Source organism: Phoca vitulina, unplaced genomic scaffold (genome assembly GCF_004348235.1).
Source record: "Phoca vitulina isolate PV1807 unplaced genomic scaffold, GSC_HSeal_1.0 scaffold5, whole genome shotgun sequence".
NCBI lineage: Eukaryota > Metazoa > Chordata > Mammalia > Carnivora > Phocidae > Phoca > Phoca vitulina.
In genome coordinates, this window is record NW_022589708.1 from 64,609,574 (window position 1) to 64,628,303 (window position 18,730).

Here is an 18,730-nt window from a genome sequence, read left to right on the forward strand (position 1 = left end):
GCTATTGAAAGAATATTCAAAACCCAAAAAAAAAACCTCATTGGTCACCATAAGAGGTTGCTAGGGTGTTAGTTTCTTATTCTCAATGTTGATGAATAAAGGGAGAGACTGTAGCATTTTATTCTGCTTTTCCTGTATGAACTGCATGTTAGATAGCCAAATAGTAACTAGGAGGAAATTCTTCGGGAAAATTATCTTGAAAGTTTTCACCAAGAAAAAAAATTTTTGTTGCTGTGGGTAACTAGACTTACTGTGATGGCCATTTTGCAGTGTTTACAAATATCAAATCACTTGTGTACCTGAAAATAATATGTCAGTTATACCTCAGTAGAAAAGAGAGAGAACAAACAGAATTTTCCTGGTACAAAGTAAATGTTAGTAGAGGACATTTCTTACAGGCAGATGTGTAGTTTCTGTCTTTGAAAAATATCACCTGCATTCTTTGAAAACTACCACCTATATCTTTACACAGTTTATTTTTCTTCATTGCTTTCATATAATCATTGATTTAGAGTTAACTTTTGAGAATATAACACAAATATGCTTAATAATGATTTATTTTAGAAGGTTCCAGTAAGAATCAGGAAGTATAGAAGACAATTTAGCATTAACATTTCTGATATTGGTGAGATTTGAATTTCTTTGGGTGAGATGCATACAAATGGTGCTTTGTAATTAAGGATTCCAAATAGCAGAAATTTTTAGTTGTGATTTCACATATTATAGATACTAATAGGATCTCAACTTAATTTCCCACTCAGTTTTATACCATTAAATGTTGATGTAGGCTCCATAGCATTCCTGCCAGATGGGTAATCTTACTGTGTGGAGTGCACAATTGAAAGGTGCACTCCCTGCACGTATATAGGAATAATATATAGGAATAATTCCAGCTAATAGGTACAAAAGAAATAAATGACAGATTTTTTAAAAATCAATTTGGAAGTCTTAATGAATTAATGAATCTAGACAGATGTAATTCTTAGGTATAAAAACCGTTAGATCGTAGGTTCATAGGAATATTTATGATGCAGAGATCTGACTAACCCCACTGATGTAAAAGTGGGATAGTCAGTCATTGTATTCCTCCTGGTATGATGCAAGAGAAAGTACACAGTAGTACCAATAAAGAATTCTTGTCTAAAAAAACAGAACCAGAATTAAATTAAGCTTCTAGATCTAACAGTTTACAGGGAATTCGGGGAAATAAAAGAAACTATTAAATGACACAGTGAGGAAGCAGCCAGTCAGATCCAGTTAAAGTCCGCAAGGAAGTAGTTGCTCAAATCCAACAAACCAGTTGCATGAGAAAAGGGAAAAAAAAGTTGGGAGAAGGAGGTGATCACATTACAGAACAAAAAAAGATGTTTAAAACAGATAAAAACCAGATACCTTTGGCCTTGTTTGAGTTCAAATTCAAACAAACCAACTAAAAATACACTCTTGAGATAATGGAAAATTTAAAGCCAGACTGTATGTTAGAACTCCTTATCAGTTAGCAATGCATGCTGAAGTATTTTCAGATGAAATAATACAACATCAAAGATGTCTTTTAAATTACTCCAGCAAAACAAAAGCATAAGCTACAGAGACAGTTGTTAATGAAATTGAGTGTTGGTACATGGGTGTCACCACACTTCTGCTTTTGTGTATGTTTGAAAATATGCATAATAATAAGTTGAAGTATTGAAAGCAGCAGTGTTTTTTTTGCAAAAATCTTATTCAGCAATAGTATTGATTGACTCATTTGACCATAAAAAATGTAGTTGTTGCTATTAAAATATTTCAGTGATTAAACCAAAAAAAAAAAAAAAGGCAGTATTCCTTACGTAATACCAGTAAAAGACCTGTATACACTTTGGAATTGGGTATATAGAGTTTACGCAGTATTAGCGTAATCATTTTTATTCTTGTAATGAAGTTAAGCTATGTATAGAATGGGACTGTTAATCTCTGTGTTATTGAAAGTGCTGTGATCTTTCATGATTCTGTAGGCTTTGTGGGAGCGGATGATTTTATCTGTTTTGTTCACGACTTAATCCTCAACTCTTAGAACAGGGCCTAACAGTAGGTGCTCAGCAAATATTTGTAGAATTAATGAATAGGCACTCTTAAAACTTGACCATTTTGAACACTGTACAAATTACTGAATTTCCATTAATGGTTTCATTATGCTGTCAAGTTTTTGAAGTTTACACAAAGGTTGGAACTTGAAATACTGTGTTTTATAGTAGTACCTAACAGAATTCCAAGGAATATTTCTAGATTAAGAGATATGTGTGATTTGAAAAACTTAAATCTGTTACTGACATATGCTCTTACACATTTTAGGAAGATAAACTTTTGCTTGAGAGCCAGCTGATCCTAGCTACAGCAGAACCATTGTGTCTTGATCCTTCTATAGCAGTAACCTGCACTGCAAACAGACTACTTTATAACAAGCAAAAGATGAACACACGCCCAATGAAACGGTAATTGCCTTTGTAGATAGGTAAACCGAAAGATGCTCCTAGGCAAGTAGCTTTAAATTTTGCTATTTATGGTATCTTTCCCCTCCAAAGTATATAAGTGCTCTGACTTTTTTTTTAAATAGGATTTTAATGGCTTTATATTACTTTTTTTAATACTGTCTGCCTTATATTGAAGTGGTGCATTCTGTGCATTTTGTGAAAGAACAAACTTCTAAAGTTTAGAGTCTGTTTACCAAAAAGAGGCTGAGAGGAGACAAGTATAAACAATAATTCCTTTATTAATTACTAATAACCAATAACCTATTTCTTTTGTTAATACTCTTTTTAAAGAAATGATTTATAATTTATTTTTGAGATATGATAAGACATGTCTGACAAGTCAGTTTATAACCAGATACCTTTTTATGCCATGGTAATTTGTCTTTAAATGTTTTAGCTATCTCTTTTACTTAATATTAACTTGGACTACAGTTATAATTGGTTCATCATTAAGTACTTCTGACATAATTGTTTGAATTGCCCAGTTTGGATAATCTTCAAGTTTGGAGGAGTTCAAAACCTATCCATTTTCTAAATTCCTTAATTTACTATGTAAACAACATACGCTGAGAAAAAGGTACAGTTTCAGAAATGGTGAAATAAGTCCATATAAGATTGTCAGCAGTCCTATAAAATCTCTTTGTATCTCTCCACATCTCCATGCCCACTGATAAATTATAGTTAAAGTCAGCATCATCTTCATCTTAACTTCTGTAGTAAATTCCTATTTGACCAGTCTTCCTGCTGCTATCTTTGCTCCCTTCTGATCTATTTGCCACGTAAGCAAACTGGAATAATCTTTTAAAAACTTCAAAGGAGATTATGCCACTACTTAAATTTCCCTAAAGCTTCCCATTGTACTTCACATTAAATCTAAACACATTACCATTGATCTGCAAGGCCCCTTTCCCTCTCTCTGACCTCATCTATTATGTGGATCCTCATGCTCTAATCACACCTATTTTCTGGTTTTAAAACAAATTAAGTTTTTAATTCTTTTTTTAGTTTTTAAATTCTTCTTTGTGCTTCAAATACTCATTCCCTGATCTTTTTTTTTTTTCTTTTTTTTTTTTAAGATTTTATTTATTTGAGAGAGAGGGAGAGAGCATGAGGGGTGGGAGGCAGAGGGAGAGGAAAAAGCAGACTCCCCACCAAGCAGGGAACCCAGCACGGGGCTTGATCCTAAGACCCTGAGATCATGACCTGAGCCAAAGACAGATGCCCAACTATTCAAGCCACCCAGGTGCCCTCCCTGATCTTCTCATAGGCCGTTCCTTCTTGCCATTCATGGCTCAGCTCACACATCATTTCTTCAGAGTCCAGTCCTTCCTTTCTCTTACCTAATGCTGCCCTCTCTGTCACTGACTCACCACAGGACCCTGTTTTGTTTTGTCTTTTTCCTCCTCCTGATCAGTGCTGTCTGAAATGATCTTACCTGTTTACTTGTGAATGTCTGTTTTCCCCTCTGGACTATCAGCTCCATGGTAGCAGGAATTGTTTGTCTTGTTCGTTTTTGTTTTACCAGTGCCTGGGACTTTGCTTGGCAAGGGATAGTGTTCTACAGATACTTGTGATTTACATATATAATGCTTACTGATTTGAATCCAGATTTATTCTGAGTTTCTTTTATTTTGTTTAGTTCAACTCTCTTAATATTTCAGGTGTTTCAAGAGGTATTCCAGGTCCTCTCTGAACCGGCAACAGGATCTGTCCCATTGTCCACCTCCTCCGCAGCTAAAATTACTTGATTTCTTACAAAAAAGGAAGGAAAGAAAAGCAGGTCAACATTATGACCTCAAGATATCTAAAGCAGGAAATGTAAGTATGTGTTTTTTAAATGAGGCTTATTATTATGCCAAAAGCATTGCTCATTTTGAATTTTCAGCATATTAATACTGTTTTTAATTTTCAGTGTGTAGATATGTGGAAGCGGAGTCCCTGTAATTTGGCCATACCTTCTGAAGTGGATGTAAGTTAGTTCATGAATTGCACTTATTTTCATATAAAGTTCCTAAATTTAACTAGTAGCAGCTTATACTCTGGGAAAACAAAGACTTGTTTTAAAAACAGAGTAATGATTTTTTTTAAATCAATTGCTCATTTTTAGAATATTTTAGAATATTCTTTCACATTAACTTGTGTAAGAATATAACACCTTAATACATCTATGTATTGCTTTAAAAGGTCTGTGTTTAGAGTAGGAATAATAACCAAAGAATTTTGAAATACGGAAAAAGATGGTGCATTATTACATAATATGTATAAAATGTGTTCTTTTTTCATAATATTCCATTATAATTTCCTGATAATGCTTCTTTTCTTAAATCAGTGACCAAGATTAGGAACTTTGTGTGTTATTCTCTGCTGATCCATAATATTCATGAGCTATAAATGATCAAAAACATGAAAGAGATCTTTTGATGACTAGTCCCATATTTCTTTTACTTCCCTATTCCTCCTGTGTTCCTTTTTGTTTTTCACTCAACTCTTTATAATTGGCTAGTTATTTTAACGGATGTTTGTTTTTCTTCCGCATCCTTCTTAGGCTAGCACATGTACTATTCTTATTTTCTGAGATTAAGAGAAAAATTTCTGAAAAGCACAAAGCCAAAACCATCAGAAGTATACTATGTATATGACTAAAGGGAATATAAGCCACATTATTTTTTTTATAACTTAATGTGTTTCTGGAGGAATGCAGCTTGAGAAGAGATGTTAGTGTAAATATCAAAGGGTGGGATTTAGCTTTGGAGGGTAGACTGTATATCTAAAGCAGTGCTTCTTGAACTTTAATGTACATCCTAATCACCTTGGCTTGCTTGTTAAGATGCAGATTCTAATTCAGCAAGTCTGGGCTAGAACCGGAGCTGCTGCAGTTTTGCCAGGCTCTCAGGTTGCATGGTACTGAGGTCCACAGCCTACATTTGAGTAGCAAAACGCTAATACAAAGTTTCTCAGTCTGAGTTGATCAGAAGAATCATCCAGAATACCAGATAAATGTAGATTTCAGGCCCCACTTCAGACCTTCTAATTTAGTCAGATCTCCACGGAAAGGACATGGAAATCTGAATTTTTATCAATTTCCCGGGTGAGTCTGATTTATCTTAAGGTCATGGTTACCAGGAAGATGAGAAAATTTGATTCACACAGACTAGTAGGTGATAATACAGAATGTATGGTCCATGTCCAATTAGAAAAGGGAAAAGGTTCACAAAAATTTTATCAACTTTAATATAACTTCCTAGTCTTCCTCCGGTTTTGTCCCAACTGTCTATTAAAACCCAGCCATAGGGGGCATCTGGGTGGCTCAGTCGGTTAAGTGTCTGCCTTCAGCTCAGGTCATAATCCTGGGGTCCTGGGATGGAGCCCCACGTCGGGCTCCCTGCTCAGTGGGGAGCCATTTTCTCTCTCTCTCTGTCTCTCAAATAAATAAATAATCTTAAAAAAAAAAAAAGTGGTTTAAAAACCCAGCCAAAGGAAAAGATCTTGGTCCTGATTATGTCTGTATCATTCCAACTTTCCTAAAGGATAAATGTAATATCAGTTTACGGGATAAAAAGAAAAGGCATCGTCCAAAAAAGCAGCTGTGTTTATTACGCCTATTTAATGACAAAAGAGATTCTAACTGTGTTTTTAAAACCAATTGGTCAAATTACTGTATCAGGAGAGTTTTAAATTAAGCATAAACAGTTGGTGATATTAGCAATTCAAGAATTTTTGTGCTTGAAACTGTATTGTCTTGATGAATTACTTAGATTTTTCTCTTTGGTACAATACTGATTGCATTACATCTGCTGTCTCTTGATTTGATTGCTTAGGTGGAGAAATACGCTAAAGTGGAAAAGTCCATCAAATCTGATGACTCACAACCAACAGTCTGGCCAGCCCATGTAAGTCCATCATTGCAGTCTTCTTTCTGATGAGGCTGTTTCTGAATTTATTAAACATAAAGTGCCTTTACTTTAGGATTTTTTTTTTTTTAATTTAAAGGACATTCTGGGGATTTAGTGAATTAAAGGAAAGAATAGTTGTTTAGTTTTGTTTTTCATAAAGTATGGTTTCCATTTTAAAGGGCAGTTGTAATATACAACTGCATTTTTATTTCTGTTTCAGTTGTATATTGGTAGTTCTGATTTGTTTTCAGTTTCTAATTAGTAAGTTATTCTAAGGATGATTTTAAATGTTCTGTATAATTTTCCCTAAGTGCAGTAATAGTTTTTATATGTGACAGATCTGTCTTCAAAAGTTTTACCACTTTAATATTTAGTATTTGCATTCATATGTTCACTATATGCAATTCTGCCATATTTCACTTGGGCTTGGTTAACTACCCCATTGGACTCTCATTCTTAAAGTGCTATGTAAAGAAGAATCCTGGGCTTTATTCTCTTTGATGGTCTTAAACAGGTCTATAGTCAAAATGTGATGTGTCTTCATATTGACAGATACAAGTTAGTGTGTCGTTTATTTTGTTAACTTTGATTATGTATTTACTGAAGAAGGTATTTATCTGGGACACTCTTTTTCAGGATGTAAAAGATGATTATGTATTTGAATGTGAAGCTGGTAATCAGTATCAGAAAACAAAGCTGACCATTTTGCAGTCACTTGGTGATCCACTTTACTATGGTAAAATACAGCCATGTAAAGAAGATGAAGAAAATGACAACCAGGTGTCTCCATCCCAGTGAGTTCTGTTAAATACATGTAATTGACAAAATTAGGCATCAGAATTTATCTAGCAACTACTGATGAACCATTAATGAATAAAAACTTCCCTTTGGGGGTTCATTTGTTATTTAAGTACTCCAATTAGATTTGTCAGTGGACAAAAGTAAACCTAAATTACAATAACCATGTTGTCCAGGAGTTATTTAAAATAATACCTTTTTAAAAACCTATGGTATAATTATTTTCATACTTGCTTTAAAGGATATATGCCTCTTGTTATATTTATGTGTTGACACTTGTGACTTCAACCTGTGAGCAGGAAGTTGAAGTGTTTCTGAGAAGTAGTTTGTTTAAATGGGTAGCAAGTTTACAATAAACGAAGAAGCTGTTAAGTGTACTTGGTATTGCAGCACTGCATGTAAGGACAAAGACTCAGTGCTTAATGTAGTTATTGGCTATAAAAAAAATATACATATTTGATCTTCTAAAACTTATGGACTATGTATATTTAGTACAAGGTGTAACAGTATTTAGTTTTGTTTTTATTGTTAGTTTGATTATTTTGTTTTTCAATCAAGTTGATGCTGTTTCAAAAAGAAGAAACTACAAAGAGGAGCTCAACAGAAAAAAAGCAGGGGCCAGGCCTATGTTAAAATTATTTATATAAAGTCTTTACTTAACACAAGATGCTCATTGCAACTATAGCAGAAATGGATTTTAAAGAACAACCTCACCAGTATCTAAGTAAAAGTCAATGGGAAGAAATAGTTTCAGTCAAAGAATCATTTGGTAATTTTTTCACATTAGCAGATTCTGTTGTTGAATACTATGTAGATCAGATGTTTCGATTACCTGTGTTTTTAAAAATCTCCCCCTTTAAGAGGTACATTGGTCATTTTAAATTACGAACTTTTCTCAGACACAAGGAGATATGTTCTTTTTCTCATTTAAAAAAAATCAGTTCAGGCGTGCCTGGGTGGCTCAGTCATTAGGCGTCTTCCTTTGGCTCAGGTCATGATCCCAGGATCCTGGGATCGAGCCCTGCATTGGGCTCCCTGCTCCGCGGGGGGCCTGTTTCTCCCTCTCCCACTCCCCTGGCTTGTGTTCCCTCTCTCGCTGTGTCTGTCTGTCAAATAAATAAATTCTTTAAAAAAAAAAAATCAGTTCAAAAGCCAACTGATTAGATCTAACAAGAAGAGAATTGAATTTTTTGCCTTTCCATCAGGGAGTTGCTGCAAAAATACCGCATGATTTGTTACTTCCAGTCATTCCTCCATATTCATAAATTACTTGAGTTAATAACTATGAAGTTAAAGTTTGAGCTGCATTAACCAAGTTTTTTCTTTTTTTTACATTTTATATTTCAGCTCCTCCACAGATGATCATTCAAATTGGTAATTAAAAAATAAACAAACTCACTATTTTAATCTGTTAAGAAATCATATAAATGTCAAATTCTTTAAAAAGACTTGTTAAAGACATTTTATTGAATTGGCAATAAACTACCTTCCTTGTCTAAAATATATTCTAAGATCTGCTCTGTAGACATTATTAATGACTTCAAAAATCAAAGGTTAAAGTGAGAGGAAGGCCAAAGGCCTTGCACACAGTAGTTCAGTGAATTTTGCTGTAGGGCAGACACTTGCAAGGACGTATAGCACTTGGTAACTTTGAGCCCAGATTTTGTTTTGATACATAAGTTTTATGCCAAAATACATCTCCCTTAAATTAAATCAGCCAAATTATTCACAGGATATTTATAATGCATGCAAAACTTGGTCATTGCTTCATAAGTTTAAATGTATGTAAAAAAAATTTTTGTGATATCTTTGTAATTTGACTCATTTTATAAAACTGCAGTCACTAAAATACGGAAGCCTTCAAAAGTAATCCCAGGGTTCCTTAAGACAACTCTTAACATAATACTTTTCTCTCTTTTAAACATTCCAGGTTTATTATTGGATCAAAGACTGATGCTGAGAGGTAAAAATATTTGTGTCTTTATCTTTAATCTGGATGGATATGAAAAACTTCCTTTTATAGGACATAGTACTCCACTAAGAGTCACAATTTTGATTTTATTTATACCTTAGATATTACTAGAATTTTTTATAGAATTAGGAAAATAACACAAGAATAATGTTTAAAATACAGTGTATTTTAAATAAGAAAGCATAGATATATCTATGGTAGCTATGGAAAGTAATTTCTAAGTAGTACTTTAATCAGAATGTGAGTGAAAGTCAGTGGGTAATTTCTTTGGCTGCTTATTGGTTAAATAATCCCTGTACTTTCTGTATTAAAAGGAAGATACTGTATGTTTATCTTTAGATTGTTTATTAGCAAAATGTTTTGAGCATTAGCTTGTCATTAAAAAGATTAGAAGAATGTAATTTTGGCACAAATATTTTAAATTATCTAGTTTGAATTTTTGTGTTAATTTTGATGGAAATTCTTTTGTTAACAGTTATTATTTATTTCCTATAAATTTTGTGTTTAGAACAGTTAGCTAATCCTTACTCATTTACTCCTAATATTCCAGGGTAGTTAATCAATACCAGGAATTGGTCCAGAATGAAGCCAAATGTCCAGTCAAAATGTCACACAGCTCCAGTGGCTCAGCCAGCTTGAGTCAGCTTTCTCCAGGGAAAGAAACAGAAGTATGTTTGATTACTTTTTTGTGCCTAATTGTTTTTCAGGGAATCTAAGAAATGTTTAAGACTATTTTTTGAGGGATGGGGGTATTGTGTAGTATTTAACTTTCTGTAAACTTTGAAGTATACAGAAAGGTAGAGAGAAAAGTATATAATGAACACCTGTGTGTACTAATCACCTGGCTTCAACAATTTATTTACTCTTTTCCCTGGAAAGATTTAAGAGTGGAAGCTTTGCCTTCAGTTTACCTTTCTGCTCTTCTCCTTCAAAGTTTTTCCCCCATCCTATTACTTAGAAATCTTTCCTTCATCCTTTACATATATACTGTAATTTGTTTCATGGATCTTCTTATGTGAAATTGTATTTTTTTTGTAACATCTGTCACACCCAACCTATAACACTAAGAGTACTTTGCAGAGTTTTAAAGTGTGTGTTCTCATCTAGAAGCTATAGTGGTATTAATTTATGAGTTTCTGATTTGAGCTTAGGTTTAACAAGTATATTTAATGTCTGTCTCTTAGCAGCCCGAGACTGTGTCAGTTCAGTCTTCAGTATTGGGAAAGGGAGTAAAACATCGACCTCCACCCATCAAACTTCCCTCAAGCTCAGGAAGTAGTTCTTCAGGTATTACATTCTTTGATTTCTGTCATCTGGAGTAAAACACGTCATACAGTCATAATCTGTTTTTAAAACTATACTCATATTATGACTTACTTAATTCACAGAATTTTGAATTATAAGTGTAGGAAATAACTTTTATATTCTTCTAGGTAACTATTTTACACCACAGCAGGCCAGCAGCTTTCTTAAATCTCCAACTCCTCCTCCTGCTTCCAAGCCACCAAGTCTTTCTCGGAAGTCATCTGTGGATCTCAATCAAGTTAGCATGCTTTCTCCAGCTGCCCTGTCACCTGCCAGCTCATCACAAAGTGAGTTATAACTTAAATTCTTCATTAGCTTTTTGCATTAGTATTTCTTTAAAAAGCTATTTTTTTTGACCAGTGAAATATTGAAATCTGAATGTACTATGTACCCAAAATGTATAAGTTTTGAGAAGCTTCAGGCGAATCTCTTGTTAATTGTATGTATTACGTGTTTATTGTAATTGTATTTGTTTTTCTGTATCTGTGTATGCACTGTGTGTATACCTTATAGATTTACAACCTACACATCTCCTTAAAAAAATAATCTATTAGTTAAATGTGGCAATAAGATTCCAAAATATTTTTTATTCCAGTGTTCCCTAGGATCATGTTACATTTTATGTAAACTATGTAGCTGATACGAAAAAAAAGTCATAAGAGTGGTTGCTGCAGTCCTATTTTTGTATATGTAAGAAACCAACTAGTTCCAAGGTGGTGATAAACTGAAAGCCGATTTTTCAAAAACACTCCTACACTCTTAAAAATTGTAATCAGTTACTAAAATGTGGTAATAATCACAAGGCATTATTCTGAAAATATTAAAATGTAATTTTTACTAAATACTTTTTTTTTTAACATCAAGAAAACTTATGCAAGAATTCTAGCATTCAATTGGGATAATTTCTTCAAATTAGAGTTTTCTGAGATATTTAGGTATCAATTTGCAAAAAAGCATTCCAGTTTTTTAGATTTTTTTATAGATAACTAAAGTGTGCTTGAAAGTTTTAGTACACTGCACAGTGATAGGGTGGTCTTCGCCTTAGATATAAACATCTTCATCTTGATAGCTCAAAAGGTGTAATTTTTCTGCCTTCTTGTTTTGCACAAAGAAAAATTTATAAATTTCCTGGAAGTCTTATTCACACTTCTTATGTTGTGGGTATGGATTATGTTAATCTACTGCACACAGTTGTTACTTTAAGTAAGGGTTGAGTGACAGCTTCTGGACATTCACATTTCTTTCCTTTCTTTCTGCAGGACATGAAAGCTAAAAAAGAAAACACCTCAAGAGCTTTTGGTTTTATTTTTTTGGTTTTTGTTTTTTGTTTTTGTTTTTTTTTTAAAAAGTTGATAAACTGTGCATACTTCATTCACAACAGATTTTCTATACATTCTTACATTTAAACAGAAGTACACAGTTACTGTTAAAGATGCAGTATTATCTATCAAATATTTGCTTTATTATTGTGTTTTGTAAATTTGTTTGTCAGGATAAACTTGATGTGTTAGGAATTAAACATGTACATTTAGGTGCCAAATATGATTGTTAACCATATGTAATTAAATATGTTCAGAGTTTATCTCAGACTGTTACAGAAAATAAGCAATATTTTTAAATGAAGTTCTAAATTAGTGAAATCGTAAATAACAAAAATTAATTTGAATTCCTCTTAAACTTTTTAGGCCAAAGGTAGCATGTAGGAAATTAACTTTTAAATGGGTATTGTGGTAGTATACAAATGTATATTTTTACTGTTACTGTAATAGCATCTCTGATGGAATTTTTAGGTGATATACTGCATCCTTAATTGTAATTGAGTGTAGCAACACTCATGTATCATGTGTAGAAATTAACACTTGCAGTTAACTGCTTAAAAGAAAACTGGAACAAATTGTCAGTGCTAAGTAAGATTCCATTAACCTTATTTTAAAAAGGACTGGCCATTTATAACAAACTAGCAATTTTTATTTTTCTCAATGAGCAGGATCTGGAACTCCTAAGCCATCTACTCCTACACCAACCCCTTCATCGACCCCACACCCTCCTGATGCTCAGAGCTCAACTCCTATTACCCCTTCAGCCACCCCTACTCCCCAAGATTCAGGCTTCACCCCTCAGCCCACTTTGTTAACTCAGTTTGCTCAGCAGCAAAGGTCTCTGAGCCAGGCAATGCCTGTAACGACCATTCCTCTTTCCACCATGGTAACATCCATAACTACAGGAACCACGGCCACCCAGGTCATGGCAAACTCTGCTGGACTTAACTTCATCAATGTAGTGGGCTCTGTTTGGTAAGTTTGCATTGATGCCCTGATTTTGTTTGTGTGTGTGTTTTTGTTTTTGTTTTTGTTTTTGTTTTTGTTTTTAAGATATTCTCATTGATCTAAATAAATTCTTACTTATGAAATTAATAAATTGCATATTTCTGAAACTGAAAAACAAATAGTTTAGATATGGATAGAAACTATCTCAACAAGTATGTTTTAATTTTAGGTAATTATTATATGCACTAACCTGATACTACTTCACATTGACAGCAGTATAGATTTTCTTGTTTATCCTCAGCATTACCATATTTTAATCCTTTGATTAATGCTTTTACTCTTTCAAATTATATTTTAAACCTTGATAAATATACAGTACTTAATTTTAGATAATCTTACTGTCACTCTGTAGCATAAAAATGAAACAGAGCCCCAAAACTGATGTTTAAGACCAAAATACCTAATTGTTTGTTTAGTAGCTTGTTTTTTAATCCAAGGAATTATTATGTGACTGAAATTTTCTTTTATAGTGCAAGTTTAATGCTTTGTCTTATTCTCCCGCAGTGGAGCTCAGGCTTTGATGAGTGGTTCAAACCCTATGCTGGGCTGTAACACTGGTGCCATAACTCCTGCAGGAATAAACCTGAGTGGCCTTCTACCCTCAGGCGGTCTGCTACCAAATGCATTGCCCGGTGCAATGCAGGCAGCTTCTCAAGCAGGTCAGAATATTGGAAATAATAACCTCTAAAAAATTAAAGTACATGCTAATACAAAAATGTCATTTTAAGCATATTATATACATTTAATGTCCTTATTTCTTGAAGCATTATGTCGCAGTATTTCATTTAAAAAGCCCTTGAAGTCCTGATACTTAAATTAAAAACCATTTAGCAATTCAATGAAGAAACTTGGTAAGTTTCTGCAACTTATGTCTGCCTTCCAAACATAAATTAATTTTGATAACCTTATTGTCAGTGTAGTCCTCCTTTTCCAGGTAAAAGAAATACATTTTGGAAACATAGATTGTATGAGAAAGGCAACATAGAATGTCAATAAAAAGCCTAGACTCTGGAGCCAGACTGCCTAAGTTTGAAATCGCAGTTGTGCAACTTACTGAATAGTATAATCATGGGAAAGTCACCTCACTTTCTTTGTCAATAAAACGGGGAAAAATAATGCTTTGCCTCATAGTTGTGAAGGTTAAATAAGTAAATACAGATGATGTATTTTAAATTGCCTGAGACATAATTCAAAAAAAATTTCCATCCTATCATAAACAGTGATAGTTTCAGTGCAGTAGTAATTACTATTACATGTACTGGAAAACAGTTCTAACAACTTTATTTTTTAATGTTTAAAATAATGTTTTGTAATATCTTGGAATAATCCAATTTCGTACTGCTGAGAAAAAACTTAGCAGGAAAAACAAACTTGACATAGTAAGAAAAATTTATCAAAAAATTTCTGAGTTAAGAGAAGTCAAACCCAGGGAGTATAATTTAAACAGGTAACATTGCTGTGACTTCCTAATTCTAGCTGATGATCTCATTTTAATGTTCATAAATGTTAATGGCAGAAGCTCTGGAGATAGAATCAAGTGTTGAATTTAGGATGCTTATATTTACCAATTAGTTATATGTGGCTCCAGATGTTCACTGTGGGGCCTAAAATAAGTCACTTAATTTTTCTCCCTTGGCCTCAGTTTCATCTGTTCTAAAGTGGGAGTAAAAATATCTAACTTTAGATGGTACTTAGGAGACATTAACGAAGTGATTTGAAAGTGCCTTTGATAAGCCATAAGCATTAGATAGATGTCATTCATTTTTAAAGGAAGTTATGGGGGTGCCTCAGTTGGTTAAGCTTCTGCCTTTGGCTCAGGTCATGATCTCAGGGAGGGTCCTGGGATCAAGCCCCACTCGGACTCCCTGCTCAGTGGGGAATCTGCTTATCCCCCCCCGCCCCCCAGGCTCCTGCTCTCTCTCTCTCTCAAATAAATAAATAAAATCTTTAAAAATAAATAAATAGAGGAAGTTATGTCATATCTTTTCATGAGAATTTTTCCTGATGAGTAATATCAGTACTATAATATTTTAATGTGATTATGCTTTGATACCATCACCTATGAATGTTCTTTTATCTTTTTTTAATTCAATTATCTGCTGAGAGGACTAGATACATTTTAATTAATGTTCAAGTTGGTATATTTTGTTGGCAGAATATGCACATACTTTGAGACCATGGCCTACAAACTACAAGAATGGTTATATTTTTAAAGGTTTGTTTAAAAAAAGAGAAAATGAAGAGGAAGAATATGCCACAGAGGCCATATGTGGCCCACAGGGCCTACTGAAAAAGTTTGCCAACCCCTGCTTTATGTGCTCTGTGTTGCATCACATATTTTTGGGACTAAGTTCAGGAGACAGCATTGTTTCCTGACTTTCACTTTTGACAAAATTCAGTGTTCTTTATCATTGTTAATATTACCATTCGTATTTGAAAAAATACCAAACAGCACAGGGGTTCTCGGAGATAGGATTATTATTGTATACTACTTAGCACTGAGAAATTTAAGTAGATGTCAATCCCTGAAATGTATTTGCACAACAGTGACAGTTTTATTATATTCATGGTGTCTGCATACTTCCTGATTACTTTCTCTAGCCAAAAGTCAAAATAGTGGTAAAAGACGTTATCATTTCTGAAATAATAGAATACAGGCATACCTTGCTTTATTGCACTTTAAAGATACTGCATGTTCTCTTACAAATTGAAGGTTTGTGGCAACCCTGCCTCAAACAAGGCTGTTGATGCCATTTTTGCAATAGCTCATTTCATATCTCTGGATCACATTTTGGTAATTCTCATAGTATTTCATATATTTTCATTATTATTACATTTGTTATAGTCCTCTATGATCAGTGATTGTGACTCATTGAAAACTCAGTTAATGTATTTTTTAACAAAATATTTTAATTAAGGTACATTGTATTTTTAGACATAATGCTATTGCACATGTAATAGACTACAGTGTAGCGTAAACACAACATTCACTGGGAAATCAAAATTCATTTGACTTGCTTTATTGCAATACTCACTTTATTGTAGTGGTCTGGAATTGAACCCACAATATCTCTGAGGTATGCCTATAAAATGTACATCTGGTGCTCCACATCTTTGAATAAGATCTTAGTGTTAATAGGTATTGATGAATTTTTTTTTGTTTTTTATTTTAAAAGTACAGAAAAAATAATCACATCTATGCAGAAGGTACTTAAAATGTATTTATAGATACTAAAGTATAAAAATATTTTGAAGTGTAATAAAATTTAATTCCCTCTTATAACCATGAGTTTTATTTAACAGGTGTTCCATTTGGTTTAAAAAATACTTCAAATCTCAGGCCCTTAAATCTACTCCAGGTAAATGTGATATATTGGCTTTTGATTGAAGTTTTTATGTTTGATATCTTTTTTAATGATGTATATCTGATCATATAAGCATTTGAAATGTTGAAATCTGTTCAAAATCTTCTAAGGGGTGTGGTTAATTATTGCTTTCTTGTATGATCACGTGGGAAGCCGATAAAGAGAATCTGTATCCTACATACCACTCTCATTGGCTCCAGCACTCTGCCTAATCGAGCACTAGCTGTTCCAATGGGGAGAATTGACAACTACCAAGGACTACACTTGCCTACGATAGCAGTAATAGATATATTTAGAAAATAATTCCTCTTTCAACAGGCATTTTATGTATGTATATGTATTACTGTTTGCTTGAAGAAAAATTTTAAAAATAGGCAGGTGTTCTTTTCCTAAGCAGAATGATTTCTTAGAACAATGCCAGGCACCTTATAGTTGTTCATTAAATGTTCGTCAGATTACAGTTTGTGTCTAATTATGAGTCTTTACTTACATGTCATCAATGTTAGCATATAAAAAGATAGAAAGTGGAGAATTTAGTACACATTGCGAACTTAACAATATTCTGGGTGTTACGCTAGGTCCTTTAATCTAAGAATGAGGTCCAGTATAAAGCTACCAGGTTGGAAAATGGGTGGGATTGTCTACAGAGAACCTTTAGAAAAGATAGACATGAATGTGTGGACACAAAATGGCAGAGCTTTGGATTATTAGGAAATAACAGTACCAGACAGGTGGTACTGGGTGGCTCAGTCAGTTAAGCATCTGCCTTCGGCTCAGGTCATGATCCCAGGGTCGAGGGATCAAGCCCCAGGTCGGGCTCTGATCATCAGGGGAGCCTGTTTCTCCCTTCTGCCTGCTGCTCTCCCTGCTTGTGCCCTCTCTCTCTCTGCCAAATAAATAAAATTAAAAAAACAAAAACAAGAAACAGTACCAGACAGATCAACCCAACCTGGTTTTCAGGAATAACAAATCAGGAAATGTATTTTAAGCCAAAACTTAAAAAACATTTCTTACACAAGATGCACACGATGTCTATATTTACAGAATGTAATCGCAGAACAGTCCACTTGTAATATGGATGGACCACGGATCACTTGGTTTATTTAACCAACTTCCTTGCATATTGGTGTTGGGAATGAGTGGAATTCCTTAATAGCACTAATCATAAGGAGTAAGGCTACAAGTAACAGTTGGGCTATGCTAAGTCCAGATTTATATAACAGTGAGGTTTAGAGATACTGATCTGAGGACACCTTTTTTTTTTGGCTATGCAGACCTAAGAGTTTTGTCGTTGGGTATTTATTTGCTTGGACTTTTCTCTTAAGGACTTCAGAGTGCTTGTACAGTAGTCCCCCATTATCTGCAGTAGATACATTTTCAAGACCCCCAGTGGGTGCCGAAAACATGGATAGTACCAAAACCCTGTATATACTGTTTTTTTCCTCTACATACGTACTGTTAACCTTAAAAATAAAACTCAGTTATTTTACCAGCAAAAGCGGCTTATTTGGGAATAACAGAGAATTGCAATTTGGGCCAAACAAGCTATGACAAAACCATTGGCAAGTTCAACAAAAGAGAGGAATATTATTTTATGATGAAGGAGGAGGAAAGTGGAGAGGGTTGTTTTGAATGAAGTCCATTGGAGAAAAGCAAGAGTTCAGGCTGACGACAGCTTCTTGTTGGCTGAGTTTCAGGGGTGGTCGATTTCTTGTTGGAGATGCAGTGTACGTCTTTCCCTGCTGGGGCCTGTCACTGACGATTTTTTCCTATTGAGGATTCTTTTGCTGGGATCTGTAATTGACAATCTTCCTATAATTGACATTGAGCTTCCGGACTCTAGTTAGTCGTTTCTATTTTCACAATACCTACAATGAAGTTTCATTTGTGAATTAGACACAGTAAGAGATTAACAATAATTAATAAAATTGAACAGTGGTAACAGGTACACTATAATAAAAGTTAAGTAAATATGGTCTCTTAAAGTAAGTACAGGGTACTGTACTTACTCTTCTTGTAATGTGAGATGATAAAATGCCTAGGTGATGAGATGAAGTGAGGTGAATGACATAGGAGGTGTGATGTAGTGTTAAGCTACTCTTGACCTGACCATGTCAGGAAGATCATCTGCTTCTGGACTGTAGTTGACTGTAGTAACTGAAATCAGGGAAAGCAAAACCATGCATGAAGGGAGATTACTATAGCTTAAACCCCTATAGGATAAGTGGAAAAACCATTTATTTCCTGATGCATTTGAAAACCATAGTTTTAATTTTTAACATGGAATTTTCTGGATGCTTTAAAAAGTGTTTGGTTTTTTTTGGGGGGGGGGGTTTGAAGTAATTTAGGTACAGAATGACAGAGCAGCAAGTAGTACTTCTGAACTAAAAATACGGGTATCTAATGTACTTCCATTACAGCTTGGAATTCCTTACTGTGTTAGATAAAAATCCATGCATTTCTGGTTTTTGGTAAAGCTAGAACAAGTTAGAGAAGTTTTCTTAATATGTATATCTGATTATCACCAGTTTCTTGTTTATACTTTGTAATGCATTTAATG

At 34.0% G+C, this 18,730-nt stretch overlaps 1 protein-coding gene across 11 annotated transcripts in view; it reads left to right on the forward strand.

The window, feature by feature from the left end:
* Positions 1-18,730, forward strand: part of SUPT20H (SPT20 homolog, SAGA complex component) — a 37,526-nt gene that overhangs the window by 12,738 nt on the left and 6,058 nt on the right. For 8 of the 11 annotated variants that reach the window (XM_032403134.1, XM_032403132.1, XM_032403131.1 and 5 more), the window contains 13 exons: positions 2,332-2,471; positions 4,172-4,328; positions 4,423-4,479; positions 6,329-6,400; positions 7,040-7,197; positions 8,549-8,575; positions 9,132-9,164; positions 9,724-9,841; positions 10,358-10,460; positions 10,607-10,765; positions 12,703-12,772; positions 13,310-13,464; positions 16,109-16,164. In XM_032403134.1, the coding sequence (XP_032259025.1) occupies positions 2,332-2,471; positions 4,172-4,328; positions 4,423-4,479; positions 6,329-6,400; positions 7,040-7,197; positions 8,549-8,575; positions 9,132-9,164; positions 9,724-9,841; positions 10,358-10,460; positions 10,607-10,765; positions 12,703-12,772; positions 13,310-13,464; positions 16,109-16,164 (1,305 nt within the window). Of the gene's footprint in view, positions 1-2,331; positions 2,472-4,171; positions 4,329-4,422; positions 4,480-6,328; positions 6,401-7,039; positions 7,198-8,548; positions 8,576-9,131; positions 9,165-9,723; positions 9,842-10,357; positions 10,461-10,606; positions 10,766-12,465; positions 12,773-13,309; positions 13,465-16,108; positions 16,165-18,730 lie in introns of all 11 variants that reach the window. The other 3 variants (XM_032403136.1, XM_032403135.1, XM_032403142.1) reach the window with 2 other exon arrangements.